Source organism: Centruroides sculpturatus, unplaced genomic scaffold (genome assembly GCF_000671375.1).
Source record: "Centruroides sculpturatus isolate CEXI.00-Female unplaced genomic scaffold, Cexi_2.0 scaffold499, whole genome shotgun sequence".
Classification (NCBI taxonomy): Eukaryota; Metazoa; Arthropoda; class Arachnida; order Scorpiones; family Buthidae; genus Centruroides; species Centruroides sculpturatus.
In genome coordinates this window covers 340,778-363,281 of record NW_019384801.1, presented here as the reverse complement: position 1 = coordinate 363,281, position 22,504 = coordinate 340,778, and the positions used below count along the sequence as shown (strand labels likewise).

Here is a 22,504-nt window from a genome sequence, read left to right as displayed (position 1 = left end):
CTCACAGAAACATACATCCACAGATTTTTTTTGTCGTTTTTATATCATTGTGAGTTCCGTAGGTCAAAAACATGGAGATTTTCCAAATCTCGGAAAGTAAATTCCACGATTCCAATACATTTTCTTATTACATATACGTAACAACTGGGAAATTATAAGTTGATGTTGGACCTATTTCTTATCTTACTTTCTTTGCAGTAGTCCGACTGTTGTGCGGGAAAAGTAGTGTTTAACCTGAGATGTTGTGGTGAAATTACATTGTCTGTTTATTATTTTCATCTAAATTGAAAACGTAAATACATATAACGAATTAAATTATTTTTATTCATTCTATGCATTTAAGTTTAATTATAAACATTCAAATACAATAAATTTATTGTTAGAATATTCTTTTTCAATGATTCTAAGGTGAATAAATAATGAAATTGTGAATGAAATTATATTTATAAAAAAATAAGCTTTTTTCAATGTGGAGAATGGGGTGATTGAATTACTGCTTTTAGAAATTGTTAAGAATATCGATTTTGTCAATGATGGTCTACGGAAATAACTTTCATACACTACTTGTACAGCACACTAATTATAACATGTTTTTTAGTCATTCACATTCTTTAAAAGTTTTAATATTTACTGTCCAAACTGATAAATATAACTTAATGAATTTTGAAATTAGATTACTATAAAATTTCCATTATGTCAATCAATATTTGAATATTTTCCTCGCAACTAATTAAAATAAAAAGAAAGCAAGGAAATAAGTATTAACCTTACGTGGATAATCAGTGTAAATCTATTAATTATTTATGGAATATTCTCTTTTGGATGCAATTCGTCCGTATCTAAACGTTTTATGTGTCATTGGTGTATTTATACTTAAGGACCTTTGACCTTTGAAGTTGACCTTTTGACCTCTCTATTTACTGCGTCACTTCTTAGGGTGACCGCTAAACTTTCAAAGACGTCCTAAACGTCCGAGGAACGTCTCCTCTGACAACAGGCGATCATTCAGTTTCACCTTAGATACGATGTACAACTAAGTAGCATCAACAACCACCTGTTACTGTCTAGAGGGTAACCAAAAAGGTCACCGGCCAGGGTACAACAAACCCTCGTGCTCCCCTCTAAGTCCGATCGAACAGATGAGAAAGTCTATCTAAATGACGAAATAAGGCAATGATTATTACTAAGGTTGTGAGACATATTCTGACCTTAGTTACCTCCAATCATTGAATCAGAGAGTTTGACAAATTTATGATTGAGAAGATGTCAGAATAAAAAGAAAGGGGTAATAAATTTAAAGAGACGTTCGTTTTTGACAAATAACATAAAAACCGCTGGACGCAAGTTAAGCTTGCGATTGCATCAGATTTTATCCCCCAAATACTTCCCCTTCTGTAACGTAAATGAAAAGGGATCGCACTCGCATCCCTGGGCGATCGCCGGGAAAAAACACTAAAGCCAGCACCCGTGGAACCCACTGCTCCACGACTATAAATCCTCGCAGTCCTTGATGGCCACTATAACCAAGGTAAAGACAGAAAAATTTTTACTTCCCTCTCTCTCGGTTTTAGGTTAGATTTTAGAAAGCTAACAGACAGGATGGAGGACATACGGAGGTCCCGACTGAAAAGACGGACAACGACTGTCTATTCTTGTCGCGACGCGGAGTTATTTTTTTATTTTATTTTTACAATTTTTATCTTGATTGAATTTGAATGTATCTGAATCGTTTGTTATTAATTAAATATGTTATTCCTAATTTTAATAATGTGTCATCCTTCAGTACGACCGACACCTTGTCACGACCTCGCTACCCCTCCCATTCATTTTCCCAAGCCATCTCTGACAACGAAGCCGATAAGTGGGGAAAAGCTCGGCTCTATACCCCCTCGGTTCTCACATATGTATATTACAGAAACACTTACAAATACTTTAAATTATACTGGCAAGAAAGTTTCTGTACCTTTTATTTTATACTCGTATTTGACCAATTTACTAACGTCAGCGTCAATTGTTATAGCGTGGGTTTCCTTTGAATATATATATTTGTTACTTATAAGTAGCAAACTTATATATATTTGTACTTATATATAAAGTACTTACATATATATTTGTATCTTGTATAAGTAACAAATATATATATATATTTGTTACTTATACAACATATTTTAAGACAACCGCAACTCAAAATTCAACATAAAACACATAAAGCTGGTGATATATGCAGACCATTAGTATCCTTCCAGTGTCCGNATGACGTACTACTAATGGTTTACATATATCACCAGCTATATGTGTTTTAAGATGGTTTTTCAGTTGCGGTTGTCTTAAATTATCTTGTATTAGTAACAAATATATATATATTTATTTATGGTGCGATTTTTTATATTTTTATAATTTTTTTAAAAACGTTTTTTTAAATTGAAAAAATCATCTACAGACATTTTATTTTTGTAGTTTTTATTCTTTCTAAAATAATAAATGCAATACCATATTTTCATATGTGAAAAGAATTTTAAAACAAATCTACGACACAACATTTCACTCTTGTTTGTATACAAAGTCCTTCCTGGCAATACTACTGGCCACTAAATTACATATTCTTTAAATAACACTACATTATTTATTCTCACCATAAATAAATAATTTTCCATGTAAAATAAAGTTTTTTTCGTGCAATAATTATTATATGTTTTTAACATTAAATGATTTTCTCGTTTTGAAATAGTAATTTATTTCATTCTTCTTTTCTATGGTTTTTTATTTCTTTCTTCTTTTCTATGGTTTTTTATTTCTCTTCATTTTCTGCTGTATTTCTGAAAAAATTTAACAACACATTTTCTTATATTTGTATAAATAATTAAAAATATATTTCTACAAATCTTACTTGAGTCAATTAAGTGAGAATAATATTATAAAATGTAATTATTTTCTAAAAAATTTCGTAATAATTTCTTACTTGACAATAATATCATGCAAACGAATATCTTTGGTCTCGGGTAAAGGCAAAATGCACAAACCAGACGAAAGAGTCAATACACCTACTATAATAAAAGGAATGCTCCAGTTCACCTTTTCGCTCTGTGACCAATACAATAACATTATATTATAAAGTAGTATTAATAAATTAATCAATGTTAAAGATCAGTGTGAAGTCCTACAAGATCCTTCATAAAAGGTGCAGCGATCGCTCCGATTCTTGCAAATGTAGAACACGATCCCATACCTACGTTACGAACTACAGTCGGGTACAATTCTAAAGTATATCCATATATTGTACATGCTTCAATCGATATGCAGAATGTGCACAACACTAGCAAGGCAACCCTCAGCCATATAAGATCTGTGTTAAAAAGACCGTAATATTCAGAATCGCGATGAGATCGTAAATGCTAAGACGTTTCAAAACAAAATTATATACTTTTTGAATTATAATTTCATGTTGTTTATAGTAAAACTAAACTAATAATTAACAATATTGATGTTTACCGTCTGGAACAGCTGTTATCAGCAACGAAGTGATGCCTACTGAAAGGTATCCAAACATCAAAATATGTCTTCTTCCAAAGCGAGGTAAAATAATGTTCAACACACCAGAAACACAATATTGTAACGAGGAATATATGAGGAAAAACAGAAAAACGTTTCCTCCTGTGATATCTGCATTCAATGTTAATGCATAGAGGTCAAATATTATTACTAACCTGAAAGTAGAAGAAGAGATTCAGTAGTGTATTTAATTTATTAAGATAAGCTAAAAGAAGGTAATGTATTGCGGTATTTCACTTTATTTGTAATGTAAAACCGTTCTACTAATACAGGTTTTAATTTACAATTCAATTTTGAGAGATATAATACAATTTATTATTTGCATAAATTTAAAAAATTCACAGAATTATCTGTTATTGATGAATAATTATTTAATACGCGAACATATCGAAAACTTATAAAAATTGCTTACCATAAGATGTACAGGAGGAAAGTAATCTTGCGTAACTCTTTATTCTTGATCAAGTGCAAAAAGTTTATTTTCTTTCTATCTTCATTCTGTAACAGTAAGAACACATACAATAGAAAAAAACAGTATCTAGTAAAGAAGATTTTTATATAGATTGATTACATATTTATTATACACAAGTAGACTTTTCAGGAGAGTATTTATAAGGCCATTTATTAACATGGGAATGCCGACTGCATTAAGGATGATTTTATTTTATTTATTTATATTATTATTATATTATGTAAATAGGAAGGCTTAAATCTTCCGTACATCTGCAATTAAATAAGATTGCAACAAATCTATCGCAACTTTTAGTTTTGACAAAAAAACGTACAAAAGTAACTATGTTTTCATAAAAGACCATAACAATTAATTAAATGATTAGTTAATTAGTCAAAATTTAATATAAAGAGGATCAACATAAAATGTGAAACGAAATGAAAATTGCAATAACACTGAACTTTATCAGGCAATTAATTTGACAAAAACAGCTGAAAAAATATATGAAAGCCTTTACATACTGTTTTTATTTATCTTGTACAGCAGACAGAAACATATCAGAAATGGTTATATACGATTTATACCCGATTTTGACTCCTTCAACCGTGGTCAGTAAAAAACATGTTTAATCTAATTCATCGTTTTTCTATCACAACAGAAGGAAAAAGATGTATTGTGAGGAACACATTTCTGACAGAGGTCATTTGTGAAAAACCTGGATTTTCCTGTTTGTAGTTTTTAAGGCCTCAGCCTCTTGTTCTAAAAACTGAAGGCTGACACCGAAACCTTCTCCGCCAATACTTACATCCCATTTACTATTCCATTTCCAAAGAAAAACTGAATTTATTTTTAAAATTCCAATTCAACAGTTATTTCGGATAACTTCAGTCAAATGATTGTTTACAAATATTTTGAAAAAATCATTATTCTATTACTTCAAATCATCGTCTTTTAGTAGAAATGGCAAGCTCTGTATTATTAAAATCGGTTTACCGTTCTAACTTACATCCCATTTACTATTCCATTTCCAAAGAAAAACTGAATTTATTTTTAAAATTCCAATTCAACAGTTATTTCGGATAACTTCAGTCAAATGACGTTTACAAATATTTTGAAAAAATCATTATTCTATTACTTCAAATCATCGTCTTTTAGTAGAAATGGCAAGCTCTGTATTATTAAAATCGGTTTACCGTTCTAATTTTCCAATAGAGTTCTTCAATAATTTCGGATAAATCGTCGGTGTGTCTTTTATTCTTTTCTGTTATGTTTCGTATAACGTCTTCGGCTTTACGTAATCGACCGTGAGTTAGCAGCCATCTTGGAGACTCTGGTATATAACTAATGCAAAACATATTTTCATAACATATAAAAACAATTAAAATATTAAATGAACGTTACCTGATGAACAGGAGCGTTATAATGGATGGCAAAATGCAGCATAATTGAATATAAGTCCAATCTTTGAGGAACCAAGATACTCCGTTAAGTAAAAATGTCCCCGTGGTATAAAAGAAACTGTTAATTACTATTACCTTTTCTCTGTAGGTTGGTCTGACCAATTCCATAACTATACACAAAGATAATTTAGTATTGTTAACGTTATATTTACAAAAACATTGTATGTGAAATTTCAACTTAAATATAATGTTCACACGGAAATTTGCATACGACTTGTCCACAGTAAATGCGTGTTGACTTCATGGCAATCTGCATTAAATACACGTACTTCAGTTGAATGACATGAACTTATATTATATTAAGTTCATTAAGCAAGACCCTCATAAAGTTAACTTTACATACTTGTTCGAAAATATGAGATTTCCTTGCATTGAAGCCAGTGAATTTTGATATTAATTATAGAGGGGAAAGTGCTATTATGGAATCGTGCAGGTATTATGGAACCCCTCCATTTCAAACTAATGATAAAGGCGAACTGTAGCCGATTGTGTCTGAACTGCACTAGACAGACATCCATAGCAAGGGGAAAACCCGTTTCACTTCAGTTAAACAGTCGTCCGTAGTGAGTTAGCGTATTTGTGTTTTTCAAAGTTCGAAAGATTTGAATGGTAAGTGAATTTATTTATTTCTAAAATATAAATCGTATAGTTGTAGGTTCACTGGTGCACGTATTCCATTCCAGAGCCTTAGGGGTACATATTAATCTGTGTGATGTTGACGTTTTTTAAAGTTTTGCCTTGACAGACATAAGTTAATTCGAGATAGCGATGCATGAAATACGGACCCCATTGGTGCTTTTATTAATATGGAACCCGTCTCCTCTGGGGTTCCGTATTATTAAAAAATTCAAACCATAAAATAATTTTGGTAAAAATATATGGTAGATGAATGAAAAAAGTAAAAATAGATACCTATCGGTATGGAAGCATTATATTTGTGATTTTTGTAAATGATTAGTTTTTCTTTGTACATTTCTTCATTATTATTATTATGCTGGTTTAGTGGGTTATTCTCAATTTACACCGGTGACTGTGTTCTATGCTGGACCAGAGTCAAGGCATAGCAACCAAAAACTAAAATTAAATAATTGTGTCTTTGTCTGTATTGAGGAATTTCATAACAATGTGACATGTATTAAATACAGTGGTCTTCTCTAGTGTGATGTATGTATTTCTATTCAATTGTAATGTTCCCAGGCTTTTGTGTAGTGTGTGTGGTATCACACCTGTACAGGAGAGAACGACAGGTACAAAAAGCACCCTTTCCATTTTCCACAAATACCTTATTTCCTGGGCGAGTTCTGTATACTTGCTAATTTTTTCAGTGCATGTGTTTTGTACATTGTGAGTGTTTGGAATGGCCATGTCTATAATGTATGTGATTCTATTGTATTTGTCAATGAGTGTGATGTCTCGTCTGTTGTGGTAAATTGTTTTATCTGTAATTATGGCTCTGTCGTAGTAAGTTTTGTGCGTGTTGTTTTCCAATACTGTCTGTGGAATGTATTTGTAGTATAGTTCGTGGATGTCTAATAATTTGTGTTTGCAAGTTCTTGGTGTATTATATTTGATACTTTATTATGTCTGTGTAAATAATGTGTGCCAAGAGCTTGCATCTAGAAGTAATGTGTTGTATAGTTTCTGGCATGATGTGACATTTTCTGCATGTGTCATTTGTGAGTGTTGTATCTTTGAGTATGTGTTTTCTGTATTTTTTAGTATTTATGACCTGATCTTGTATGGCAATCATGAATCCTTCCGTCTCCCCAAAAAAACATCCCCGATCTAACCAGCTGTTTGACGCAGATTTGTCAACAAAATCCTGGGCCAGGTCATAAGGATGCCTGCCATGGAGTCCCTTTCGAGCCCACGTTGCTTGATGGTGTCTACGCTTTTTATATGTTGTGTCATGTGTGTATGATGTGAGTGTAAATTTAATGATGTGTTATTTGATTCTGCTAGAGTTACTGCTTTATGTAACCGTGGTGGTTCTCGTTTCTTGTAGAAAAACTCTCGCAGTGATTGTATTTGTTTGTAGTGAATGTTTATAATGTCAATCAGGCCACATTCCCCATCTTGACATGGAAGGGTCTATCATCGTGATGGCGTCCGTCATCGTGACGCCATCTTTTTATGGCGGATTTAGGATGATGTTGTTTATGGTTAGTAAGTGTTGTTCTTGTTTTCCTTTGGAGTTGCTTAATTAATTAAGATATGTGTGAGTCCAATGTATAACTCCAAAAGAGTATGGGAGTATTGGGACGACATATGTGTTTATTCTTTTAACTTTGTGTTTTGCATTTAACTATGTTCCGAGGATAGAATTTAACCTACTTTGGTATTATTTAATTAATCTTTGCTTTATTTGTGTATGTTCTGTTACTTTGGCCTGTTGGAATTCTAAATACTTGTAGAACTCGCCCTCTTCCATGGATTCAATAACGTCTCCATTTTCAAGTGCAAAATTTTCTTTTTTCAGAATTAATTTTCTATGTGAAGTTTTCTGCAATTGTCTAAGCCAAACTCCATTTGTATGTCCTTGGTGTATGAGTGTGTGATTTGTAGAAGCTGCTGAAGTTGTTTTTGTGTGGATGCATAAAGTTTTATGTTGTCCATGTACATCAGATGTGACAGCATAAACTGTGTTGTTTTTTTCATGTCTGATATTGTAGCTATATTGCGTGTTGTTTAACATGTTGGATAATGGTTTCAGGACTAGGCAGAACCAGAGAGGACTCAAGGAATCTCCTTGAAAAATTCCTTGCCTAATGAATATTTCGTTTGTTTGTATGGAAGTGTTACTAATCTTGAGATGTAGTGTTGTTATCAAGTTTATATTGTTTTGGAAGAATGCAATGAGTGATAAATGTATTTTTTACATGTGTAGAATATGTAGCAGCCAACTCTGTGTTCGACAGAGTTGGCTGCTACATATTCTACTATATATGCTATGTGTATGTTTCTGTGTTGTTTGTGTGCTTGCCGTAGAATGACTGAATCTGAGTAACTGTTCTTTGCATTCCCTGTGATTTCTACGGCAACCTTTTTCTTGTTCTATAAGTATGTCGTGATTTTCAGGTTGTTTGTATATATTGCTTGTTATACAGGATGTCAATAATTTGTAGAGTGTTGGAAGACATGTAGTTGGTCTGTATTGTGTGGAGTCTGTAGTGTTGTTGTTTTTAGGTTTCATGTAGGTGATGCCCTGAGTAAGAAATTTTGGCGTGTCTTGTGGATTGATGATGATGTGTGTTAGATGTTTGGCTAGTTTCTGGTGCAGTGATGTAAACTTTTTGTACCAGAAATTGTGAATGTGTTCTACACCAGGTGTCTTCCAGTTGTGCATTCTGTTAATAGTGTAGCAGATATCGTGTACAGTACGTTTATTTCAGCACAGGGCATAGTTGGTATGATGTGCAAGTTTCTGTTTTCCTCCTCGATCCAGCTTGCAACATCATTGTGTGTAACAGCATTGGACCAAGGAGAAGACCAATAAGTTGTGAGTTCTTCTTGTTTTGGCGTGCCACTGTGCTGTGTATCAGTGTTTGTTTTGGTAATGATTTGTCTGTAAAAGTTTTTTTGTTGTTCGTAAATAACTTATTTTGTTGTTTTCGTAGTGTACATTTTTTGTACCGTTTGAGTCTATGTGCTTTGGCTGCAAGTTTTTGTTTTAGTGTATCGATGTATTCTGTAATGTGTGTTGTGATGTTCATGTTTAGTGTGAGTTTTGATTTTCTTGAAAATGTTTTTGAGTTGTTTCATTAATTTGGGTGTTATGTTGTTTTTAGTGTATTGTGTCAGCCTGCTTAATTACTGTCTAATGTCATTTATTTGTGTTTCTATTCTTTTCTGCAAGGCACGCTTGTGATAGGATTTTGTTTTGTGTGTGTCTGACTGATTGTATTTTCAAACCATGGTGTGTTACTATAGTGACTGCCCCAGAATAAATTAATGTATGAATGTCAGAAAGTACAGAAATTGAATGAATGTAGTTTGGTAGTAAGTGAGTGTTTACATAATTTAATGTTTTCCTACTTCCTTTGACGTGTTGATTTTTGGTATTCGTGGTCTTTGTGTAGGATCTGTACCAGTATATTTAGTAAGTGTTTGCTGAAATATAAGTGAAAGCGTATTAACTAATTCTATGTCTGCGTTATCAGTGATCAATGAGAATGTGCCTGTAGTGTCATTAGTGGTAGTTGTTGTATGCGTGCTACTATCTATGCTTGTTGCCGGATTATCCTGACAGGTTACGCGATCTTCAATAATAATGTTAAATGTCTCTGTCTGTTGATGTGTTTGATCAGCAACCTGTTGTTTGATAAGTTCAATTGCTTTTTGTAAGAAGTATAATTTTCTTTTCTGATTAACAACCCTTTGTTCAGTGACAGTGAAATGAGGTTATTGTTGTGTTTATCTATGGTGTAGTTGTTATCTGTATGCTGTAATGTTTGTTTCGAGTTTTGTGATTGCATATTAAGTACGGATAATAAACTCGTTCATTTCTGATGTCCATTTCATCCGTTGGCATGGTTTTTTCAGCCTTTGTGGTCCGTGGATGCATTGCCACAGAAACTCCAAGGCTAGGTTGGTTCCTCACATCTGTTGAGGGCATTGCATTAGCGATGCTTGGGCCGGCGCTGCTTTCGCCAAAAATGACCAAGGGAGACTGTGGCTTATTTTTCGAACGTGAGACTCTGCCTAACCCACGAACGCGGTCTTTCTTAACCCGAGCGACATCCGAGCCGGTATCACACTTTGAACTGGTTACTACCATGATAAATATCTCCACCAGAATGTGGATGTGACACTCTTAGTTTTATTCTTCTCCATAGAACTTACTGGCATGGGTGTCCTTATCAGGAGCTTGTGCTCCAGCCTGCATTGCTCTATGGTTCAGTAAAATTACTGGGCTCTCTCACCACCACCAGGTGGTGACCATGGGATAGTTATTATTATTATTATTATTAAATCATTTTGCGATAAAGTACATTGGAGTAAATAATTTTGTAATTATTCAACATTCTTTGTACCATCCGATTTGTTTTTGGATACATTACAGCATTTTTTGAAAACATACAGTGGTTCCATATTACTACACGGTTTTCCTAAGCCTACTTTCCGACTTTTTGTACAGAAGCTTCAAAAAGCATACTTATAGTTACACTAAAAAAACCCAATTATAAACATTTAGCAAAACAATGTGTGTGTACTTATGAGAGTTAGACATGATAACAAGGATTTAAAATTCACTATAATAAAAATGGGGTTACATAATACCATCTTCTCTACTAATAGAAGCAATTCAACTATTCTGTAATGCATCCATGTGTATTAATAACGTTCTCTAACTTTTTGTAATTGGAACAAGTTAAAATTGTTAAAAGTAATTTATGTATACAACAGAATTTATATATATAACCCATTCAACGGGTGTCCGTCTGTCCCGTAACCATTTGATAACGGAAACTAGAGGTGCCCCTATCGTGTGTCATATTTCAAACATTCAAATTAACAATTTTAATTATTATTTAAATGAACAATATAAATTATTATTATTTATTTGGCCCATTAATTATTATTTGGTCAATATAACAATACAAATAATTCAGTATATTTGTAATAGGAATTTATTATTTCAGGGGCTTATATCTCGCGAAAGGTCGCGAGTAGGGGAGGAATATGGTTCCTTTGACTTTATTGTTCGCACAGTGGCTACAGTTTGGGGGGTCGCGACCTCTTCATTCGAAGGGTAAATCTTACCATTGGGACTTCAACAGAGCTGTACAGCATGTTGATAGGAACAAAAAAGTCAAAGCAACCGTGTCTCATGGAAATTTGTAAATAACCCCCACTAGGGGGCGTCCCAGGCTACTAGTAATACAGAACTGCCGAATTACAAAATTCGAAATTATTACACGTAAAATAAACTAAGNGTCTCATGGAAATTTGTAAATAACCCCCACTAGGGGGCGTCCCAGGCTACTAGTAATACAGAACTGCCGAATTACAAAATTCGAAATTATTACACGTAAAATAAACTAAGTAAGTCGCTATGATTGTTATTTTTATATTCTCGACATAAACATTTTGGACATTTAGTCTATATTGTAGTGTATATGTGAACATTGCCAAAGTATGTTGTTATTTCATTCAGTGTATAAATTCAAATTATGACTTACCATATATATAGAAAGTCAGATTACTTGCTGTAATTCCTGCACATAAGAAGAAACGAGATACAGTAAACATCCAGTAGTATGGAGAAAATGAACAAAGAATCCCAAACGTTATATGAAGCACGAGTCCCGATATTATCACTGGTCTTCTGCCATATCTACGTAAATATTGATATAATCAATATGTATTTTAAAACTAAAACATTTTAAATGAAATTAAAGACAATTTTTCAGACCTATCGGATATCTGACCAGATACAACAGCGGATACAAGAAATCCTACGAAGTAAGAAGAGCCGGCGAGAGAACTCAACCAAGAACTTTCGCAAACTAAATTCCACTGAAAATTCAAATAAAATCAATCATCGAATATATATGTAAATGAAAAGTTTTTATTGTTACCTTTTGAATGACACTGTTTTTATATTGTAAATGATCGTATTCCCACGAGCGACAAGGAATCTTTGAAAAGTTCTTTCCGTATTTGGTATCGTCAATATCGTATACTTCGCATCGACTGTGCGTTTTTCTCCCGTTTCTGATCTCCAGAGGTGCGCTGATATTTTTCCACTCTTCAACGGTCAAGTTCACGTATTTCGGTGTTCTCGCGCACCAATAATCCACCTTGTACGCCAAGAAGGGCCAATTTAAATTGTTTGATGCTGCACCTATGACAAACCACACGTATATCGCGAATAAAATCTTCTGCCATCTTCCAAATGTACCGATAATGTCTGTAAAGTCTTGAAATTCTTTCGCCGTTTCCTATCAAAAACATTCAGCAACGAATTGCATAACTTTTCCGGCTATTATGAAAGATTATTTAAGAAAATACCTTCTATAATCTTAATTACAATACAATTTAATATTATTGCCTGTGGTATCATCTCTTATGAGATTTTGTTATAAAAAGTTTTTATATTTTTAAATACTAAAAAATGACAATAATCTTAAACTGGAGGGTAGGGATAAATTTCTATAAAAAAGTATAAATGCTAATACGAATAAAATCGACATTATGTCTGAACCTAACGGAGATATACACGACGCTCTTTATCTCATTATTCCTTCGATTAAAGTTTAAAAGTATCGACGCTCTCACATACCATAAATATCATAAAATAAATGTTTTCTGCATATCGAGATATTTAGCGAAGTACAGTGAATACACACACACACAAACACAAACATCCACACAAACATACATACATTTATNAATTGCCTGTGGTATCATCTCTTATGAGATTTTGTTATAAAAAGTTTTTATATTTTTAAATACTAAAAAATGACAATAATCTTAAACTGGAGGGTAGGGATAACTTTTTATAAAAAAGTATAAATGCTAATACGAATAAAATCGACATTATATCTGAACCTAATGGAGATATACACGACGCCCTTTATCTCATTATTCCTTCGACCAAAGTTTAATAGTCTCGACGCCCTCACATACCATTGTGAGAATACGGACACTATTTTTTATTTTCACACTAACTGCGTAGTAAGCGAGGGTAACTTTCGTCGTCCGAAGAGGGACCACCCCCCTCCAGGGGATCGCTTGCCTACGAGATAACTGCGTTGTTTAAATAAATGTCCAATAAGAGACAGAAAGGCGTATGACGATGCAGAGAGATTAGTCATTAAGGTCATCGACGAGGGACCGCGATGTCCCGTGACCCCCCATAAGTCCGAGCGACCCGACAAGAAATGACCAAATAAGGCAATGAATTTTTCTACGGCGGGGGAGACGGTAATAAATCAGGGAGAACTGACAAACAACGTCAACGAAATCCCAGAATTTTTCCCACGCTGATCAGGTATATAAAGGGGTCGAATTTATTCCTCCGGGCGATTAGCTGAGGAGCTAACGCCGAAGAAACCCCTCCGGACAGCTGAGGAAGACCTCGACAATGTCATCGAAGACATCTATCCCGTCCATTACTCCATATTGCCATCCAAGGGAACTTCGACTGGAACTTCAGTGACTGATCCCAGTGCGTCCTATCAACGCCCTATATGGAAAGATCGCATCCTACGAGGTAAACCCTTGCCAGTATTTTCTCTCTCTCCTAAACGACCTCTTGGAGAGGTCCCTCTCTCGATCTTTAGCGTTAGGTTAGGTTAGAATATAGGATACGTTTTTATTATATTACGCGTGTGTTATATTTATTGTCTTTGATATGTATAATCTCTTATTTGTTTATTACATGTGTTAGTATTGGTTAACCCGTGTAGTTATCTGGACACCTTGTCACGACTTCCAACTCCTTACGCCTCCCACTCTTTTGCCCTCCTATAGCCATTCTCTGACAGCCAAGCCGGTAAGTGGGGAGAAGCTCTCGCTCTGCCCCCTCGGTTCGCACACCATAAATGTCATAAAATAAATTTTTTCTGCATATCGAGATATTCAGCGAAGTACAGTGAATACACACACACACACAAACACAAACATCCACACAAACATACATACATATATACCTACGTAATCAAGGAATTTTCTGCCGTTCTTTTCACTTTTTTGGATTCAGGGGGTCTAAACACGTGGAGATTTGCAAAAACTTGGAGGGTCAAATTTGACACGATTTAAAATAATTTCCCATGTTAAGTCTACATAACACCGGGGAAAGTAACACAATCTTGGTGATACGTCATTTAGACTCATTACAATGGATATATATTCAATATGTATAAATACACTTTAAATATTAACAGTTATGTAAATGTAAATATAATTCTTACCTCAACATCAGGCGAGCCGTTTGTGTATTCTATCGTTGTATCCATGGTGTTGTTTATTAAAGTTGTATGATTTAAAAATGGAACAAGATCCTACATAAAAAATAACAATAGTGTAATCGTTTTGTTTTGTCGCTACCAATCAAAAAACGAAATGATATTTAATTATCTATAATATACAACAGTTTACAAAAGAAAAAAATAAAATAAAAGAAGTGTGTCAATGTGTACGAGTATGGGTGATTAACTAAAAGTTAAATTTAGTGTTGTAATAATAATTCTTTATAATTTTTATATGCAAGGAATCGTGTACAGCTTAGATTATTAACAATTATTCCTGTTGCCTATAAATCTACTTTTGCACCCTTTTCTCTATTTTCCTCATTTATCATAATTTTACACTTATTTTAAAGCCTTTATACAAAATTACAAATAAAACTTACTACTTTTATGTGTAATTTTGTATAAAGGCTTTTAAAAAAAGCTGTAAAATGATGCTAAATGAGGCATGCATGATTTAAACTTATACAGCTATTTTAATATTCATCTTTTTACTAAAGAATAAATATTAAAACACCTGAATCAGGTTAAATAATGGAAACTGACGTGAAATTTATACATTAATATGATTTGAGTGTAGAAGTAAATTTAAAAAGTATTCTACAATGATAACGAAAATATTGCTACGTATAATGATTTAAATTTTTAGAAAAATTTAGATCTGATGCAAATTAAGTTCCTTTTATCGCTGTATTGACTCAGTCCATTGTATTTTATTGTTACATCATCACAATGCCGGACAATTTTTAATCATATTTTAAATTTATTTAAGTCAAAATGTATGAAATTAGTAACGAGTTGTCCCTATACATCATACTTTTTTACTATCAACAGAATCCTGCCTGTCATCTATCTAATTTTTTTTGGGAAAAATTTTGAACTGAAATCACGTGATTTCCGGCATGCATTGGAAGTTCGCATACATTTAAACAGGGCGTTATTCCTATTTGGTTTCCATACCTGGTGCCGTCGTTCATCTATCTAACTCCATTCCTGAGATTAAAAAGAGACAGATAAACAACCGGACAGACGATAGTAATATTAAAATAATACAAAATATATTTTTTAAAGAATTTACTGCACAACTCCGCTTGTTTTTTTATCGTAAAAAAATTCAAATGTGTTTATTACTATTTTAATTATTAATTATTTTAAAGTATTTTTAAAAATTTTCGATAGAAGGAAATATATATTAAATTCTACTTGAAATGTGGTAATCGCTGCATTACGTGCGAGATTTATATAACATTCTCTGCTTCATTTCACTCGTTTCTGAATTAAGATATCGCTTTATAATACGATAGAATTTGAATTAATGCTTAAAATATCTTAAAGAGAATATTATTTATACTTCAAAATTGGGTGGAAGAAACACTATAGGAAGAAAATAACTTAAGGAAAAGAAAATATCAATATTATTATAACAAAACTGACCTTATTATGATTGAAATCGTTGAAATTCTTTTTTAAATAATATGAATGAATAAACGTAGCAGAAATTAATAGAAATATTTATAATATATTAACACCACTATATCATACTACTTACCTGCAGCTTGTTTTTTAAATATCTGATGGAAAGAAATTAGCTGGTGAAACATCATTTTTTTAAATGTTATAATACAACTGTCTTTGACAAATTCATGAATAGAATATTCTATGAAGTACAATTAGTAATGTAATACTAACGAAATACATCTACTTATTATTGGGTTACAGCAGAGCGAAACTTTGCAATCAGTGAAGACACGTATGTATCCCTTATAAGAAATACGCTGTCCAAAACATGGTTCTTATTAACATAACATTAGCTTTCAGTTTGTTCTTTACGGTAAGAGGCTCATTGAATCTGAATTTATAGCACACTTGCCTAAAATGTACAAAAGTATTACGTATGTGTAAGTGGTATGTGCCAAATTTTTAAAAAAAATTTTATAAATATACAGGAGCCCAAGTAAAGATGTAGAAAAAGTCACATGCAGCTCGCGAGCAAACGATTGGCCATTGCATGGTTATAGGATCCAATTATGTATACAAGAGATCCATATTTGTGAAATATTTATTTCAATATTTCAATATTTGTAGGGGGATAGGAGGCATTACTGAGTGGTATATTTACAAAGAGATGAAAAGAAGTGAGAAGGGTTAGTTGGAGGGAAAATCCGCTGTGGCAGTGGCCAAAGGTGGGTGGAAAATGGGAGAGAAGTGAGAAGTGGAAGGGGAGGTCAAGAGTTGCACCGAGAACTTTATTTAAAACATAAACAGGTTACACATAAAAATAATATTTATAAAAGAAAATAAGCGGGATACAGAATTTTATTGGATATTAAAACATTTAATAATTAATACAGAAACTTTGCCGTATTGTTAAAATAAAATTAATTTAATTAAGATTTGTGATCGAAAAATTAATTTTGTGATCTGAAATAATTCCATTCGACAAATTTTTATTTTCAATCTTAATTTATTTTCAAAATTATTTGTAATTTTAATTTATTCGACAGCAATTTACTCGAAAAATTAATTTTGTGAATAGTATGTGTCAAAACACTACTACTAAGAATAAATGACACCAAACTAGAAACGGTAGATGTGTATATATACCTGGGATAATTAATACTCAAATCTCTCTCACTACTTCCAGAAGTCAACAGGAGAATCAAACTACTATGGTCTCCTATGCTAGTTTTCTGTAACTTCAAGTCTACAATGCCAATCCACATAAAAAAGTTTACAATTTACTATTTTAAATTTCTTTTCCGAATCTTTATCCTATCAGGACATATTAAAAAAAACTACGCCAACACTTACACACACATATCCACCGAATTTTTCTCGTTTTCCTATCATTCTGAGTTCGGGAGGTCTGAGAACATAGAGATTTGCCAAATCTCGGAAATTAATTTTGACACGATTCCAACACATTTCATTCTTACATATACATAACAACTGGAAAATTATAAGTCAATGTTGGACTTATTTCTTATCTTAATTTTTCTGCTGTTGTCCGGCTTTTGTGCGAGGAAAGTAGTGTTTACCCCGAGATGGTGAGATGAAGTTACATTGTCTTTGCTTTCAGAAAGGAAAGAGGAGTAACTTTAAGAAATATAGGCCTACAGTTTTAAGATATCGTTTTTGCTTATTATTCTCATCTAAATTGACAATATAAATATATACATGTATTAACATTTAAATATATAAATACATCCAAATAAAATAAATTTATTATTAAAATATTCTATTTCAATGATTCTTAGGTAAATAAATAATGAAATCACGTTTATAAAAAAAATAAGCAGTTTTCAATGCGGAGAGATGGCGTGATCCTAATACTGCTTTTAGAAAATTGTTAAGTATATCGATTTTGTCAATGATGGTATATGGCAATAACTATAATACCCTACTTGTACAGCACACTAATTTTTACATGCCTTTTAGTCATTCACGTTCTTTAAATGTTTTCAAATTTACTGTCGAAAATGATAAATATAACTTAATGGATTTTGAAATTAGATTACCATAAAATTTCCATTATGTCAATCAATATTCGCATGTTTTTATCGCAGCGAATGAAAATAGAAAGATAGCAAGGGAATAAGTGTTCACCTTGCATGAATAATAGAGACGTAGAACACCGAGGAAACGAAGAGAAATTTTAATTTTATTCTTTTGAGGCTACCGTTCAGTATAAATCTATTAATTCTTCATGGAATATTCTCTTTTGGATGCAATTCATCCGTATCTGAACGTTTTACGCCTCGTTGGTGTATTTATACCCAAGCGCCAGGATTATTTATGGGTTAAAGCGCTTCTATTTAATGCTTACTTTATAACAATAATTTCTATTTTCGTCATGTATCCGGATTATTTATCAAAGCTTTTTATAAATTCACATATTGATGAATTCTGTGGCATTCCCGTTTTATGGGATATCTACGGAATCCATTTACGCTTCCTATTATTCGGTGCACTTTTAATGTCTCCATTATTTCTTTACCTGTATAATACAAATGCATTTCACATAATAAATGCGATCAAAATCCTGGACGAAAACGTAAAATGCGCAAAGAAAATTCAGCAAAAATTACTGCGTTATCAAGACGTGATTGTTCTGTATTTCAGCTTGGTCCAAGTATTTGCGTGTTTGTCAGTTGGCACTGTGTATGTATATTACAGGAACGTTTACGGATATTCTAAATTATTCTGGCAAGAAAGTTTCTGTACCTTTCATTTTTTATTTTGCGCATTTACTAACGCCAGCATCATTTGTTATAGCACGGGTTTCCTTTGGATTCTTACTTACATCTCTATTCAATTGTTAGACACATTTATTATAGACATAATGGTAAAAATACAAAGGAAAGAAGTTAATAGCAAGACATCGCTACTGGAACTGTTGTCAATCGTATATTTTATTAAGAGCATCGATAAATTACTCAATACTATTCAGGCTCTGTTCATAACAGCTTTCGTTCCCATAATCAGCATTGTAAGTATATATGTGGTACTTTACGTATCGTTTATATACGAATATCTGTTGATATGCTTTGCAATCTTTTGGCTGTGGATTGCTATAGTAATATATTTTCTTTATTTGACAAGAATTCCTTCGAGCGTAAGTTACTTTTATTTTACAAAAATTCTGTAAATTGTATCTCTTCTAACCATACGAATAGTTTCACAACAATTATATTATTAATATATTTCAGATGGAACGGTTTTTCACTTGCATAATGGACATTTACTTCCTTGACGACGACAATAACAAAATCGTAAGTATTATTTCATAATTTATAAATTGAATATTTTACTTTGATTTTCATTAAAATATGCCTGATGTTTATTATATTTTAAATCAAACCTCGCGTAACGAAAGTACTGTACAATGAAATGTGTTTTCTTTGTTTTCAGACAGAAGTATTAATGTCCATAGCGAGAGCCGAAGTGGGGTTCAGAAGTAACAATTTCTTTTTCTTCGACAAGCAAGCGGTTTTAAGTGTAAGTTTATTATCTCATATACTATTTTATAATAACATATATTGTTTTTACTATTGTTTATTTATATTGAAAACTGCAGTTTTCAATATAAAACAACAGTTTTTTATAAAAAAAAAGTGTATTTTATTTCAGTACACTACCGAATTCTTCACACAATTAATTGGATTTATAATAATAAGGAATAAATCTTTCATAAATTAGTACGTATTCCAACGAATATTTCACTGATTTGTGATTTCGTAAACGAAAAATTCTGTTCGATGCTCATTGCTAATCTCAATTAGGCTAATATTGAAGATTTTGAAATTACACGTGCCGTTTATATTGTCAAATCTACAGTGACTTTACGTGATCATATTCAATTTCCGTATCTCGGCAGAGTTGAGGCTAGAGTAGATTTTCAGCAGCTTCGATCCATAGCAACGGAATTCGACAAGTTGATTATAAGAAAGACTTTTGTTAATTATTTTGGATTCACCATAATCCAACAGTACTTTTTACTGTGAAAGAAGAAACATGACGAACAATTCTCAGTTATAGAAAATGAGTATTCGAGATAATTGAAAAAGAAAGGAAAAAACCATATCAGTTCACAGCACGAAGAAGTTTGGCAGCAATTAGCATTCATCTCGACTAGACTGATGAAATATAGGGTAGAAGAGTTTCATTTGTAGGAATGTGGAGTATGAAACAAATGTAATCTCAATGTTCTCATTTGTTCACCAGCGGAAAAAAACTGTACGTAAACGTCGCGCAATTCGAAAAGAGTGTAACCGATAGAGGTCTTTGCACCATTCCGTGCAAAACCTGTGTTCGTTGCACTGAGAACATTGAATTGTTCTGTTTACGAATCGGCTAAATGTGATTGCAAATATGTTGATCTTTGATAGTAATTCCAAAATATTAACAAAGTCAAAGCCGAACTGTGCTTATCGCACTTTTGTGTGCTCTTGTATCCTCATTTTGATTCTTAAAATACACAAGATGTATTATAGATACTACTACAATTACTTTAAAAATCACTTTCTGTAATATGAAAAAACAATTCTACTTGTTAATTGCTTTTTAGTGTCTGCATATAATGTAGCACGTATGTAAGTTTTAACACAAGTAACAGATAAGAAAAATACATAGATAATTGTGATATCCAATTAGAACGAGCGAAGGCATGTAGTACTGGGATATCAGTAATTAAAAATACTTTAATAGATATGAGAGAAGTGTTTTTAAGTAGGCCTACATGTAATTAGTAAAATGATGTACATATAGGCATTATTATCGTTTAAATATTAAGTGTTAATAAAACAATCAATATCTTGTCTTATTAGAAAACTGTATTTTAGTGTATTATATTCAGAGTTCCTGAAATAAAGCATGTAGAGACGTCTGAGAATATTGTCTACAGGAATTATAGAGAGCAAAATTTTATATCCTATTCCTATGTATGTATTCTTTACATAAGGCGTCTCCAGATACAAAGTATATAGTACAGTGCTGTAATATAGTCTGGTTGAAAATAATCGGGTCGTTAACGGCAATATAGGCTATATCTAACAAACATTTCCTAATAATTTTAATATAATATACCATGCTGAAACAACCGTCAATGTCCATGCGAAGAATGTTTTTCTTCGTTGATTCTGTATAAGAGTTTTTCGGATTACAGTAGAGCATCGATTATCCGAAAGTCAATCATTCAAAACGTCAATCATCCGAAAGAATTCCAGTCGGCAAATTTAAATTTTCGCCAGTGCTGTGGCGCTGCAATCTTTAGCTATGTCTTGGGCTACTCAAATATTTTACGTTTTTGATACTAAATTAACTTATAATGTATAATTTTTTATTGTTTTTATATTTTTCAATATATTTATTTTGTTTGTACAAAATAAAAAAATAATTTTTAACGATACAATAGTCTTCGTTAGGCTTAACATAGACGAAAATTCAACGCGAAGCGACACGCAACGGAGAAAAATGTCAAGATGGGATAAATTAATATATTTTTTGTACATAACCGGTTATCCGAAACATCGATCTTCCGAACAACCCAGTCCTCAATTCATCCTGATTATCGACTCTCTACTGTATTTTCAACTGTCTATTTTTTAAGACAATTTTTAATGCTCTGTATTTTGTATTCAGATGATTGTATATGAGATATATTAATAATATAGATTATTAAAAATATATTTAATATATTCTTAATAATCCTTACTATTATATATCTATAAACAAAAATGTTTGTTTGTTCTTTATACATTCCTCGATCGTTCTGTTCAACTGCTAAAAAAAAGCAATTTTATTTTAAAAATATTTTCACTTAGATAATGGCGTACATCCAACTCCAAATTACTCATTGAATTTCTATGTATCCATTAATTTCTGTGTACATTGTATTTGTTAGAGTTACATATAGTGCCATCTGTTGACAAAATATAAATAAATGCTAATAGTTTCTTTGTTGATACAGTAATACATTGTTGGGCTGCAATTTGAAACACTGTACCTCTATAAATTCTTACTGTCGTCTGATTGTCTATCTTTCCTTTATCTCGAGAACGGAGTTAAATATATGAAAGACGAGACCAAATATGTAAACCTTACAAGCAGGAGGATCCGATTCATTATATACGAATTTTTGAAACAAATCGAAACTCATGTCAATTCATTTCACATATTTTTCCTTTTAAAGTGTTAGATAGATTACCGGCACGACTCTGTTGTCGTAAGAAAAGTATGATGTATAGGGCAAGCCACTAATTAGTTTTAGGAGGAGAGGAAATTTTTAATTAAATACATTAAAACTATAATTTAAAATTGCAGCTTAGAATTGTGACGATGCCACAATAAATAATTCTTGTCTGAGTACGAAACTTATTAGAAAATGTATTACTTTTATTGTAATGAAGAATTTTCACTCCAGAATACTCTTAGCTAAACAGGAAGGGTTAGAAATAAAGAGGTAGCTATTATACTTAATTATATAAGATAGATATTACTAGCAAGCTACGAACATTAAACATTCTAAAGATAAATCAGGAGTAAGACTATACTAAAAACATCAATACTTT

The 22,504-nt window shown here is 32.2% G+C and overlaps 1 protein-coding gene across 1 annotated transcript in view; it reads right to left on the bottom strand.

The window, feature by feature from the left end:
• Positions 1-14,423, bottom strand: part of LOC111629538 (organic cation transporter protein-like) — a 49,856-nt gene extending 35,433 nt beyond the window's left edge. Inside the window, exons 1-6 of the mRNA XM_023373455.1 lie at positions 14,379-14,423; positions 12,042-12,404; positions 11,876-11,979; positions 11,643-11,797; positions 5,402-5,570; positions 5,194-5,341 (exon numbers count right to left, since the gene is read on the bottom strand). Coding sequence (XP_023229223.1) covers positions 5,194-5,341; positions 5,402-5,570; positions 11,643-11,797; positions 11,876-11,979; positions 12,042-12,404; positions 14,379-14,423 — 984 coding nt within the window. The remainder of the gene's footprint in view (positions 1-5,193; positions 5,342-5,401; positions 5,571-11,642; positions 11,798-11,875; positions 11,980-12,041; positions 12,405-14,378) is intronic.
• Between the last annotated feature and the right edge of the window lie 8,081 nt (positions 14,424-22,504).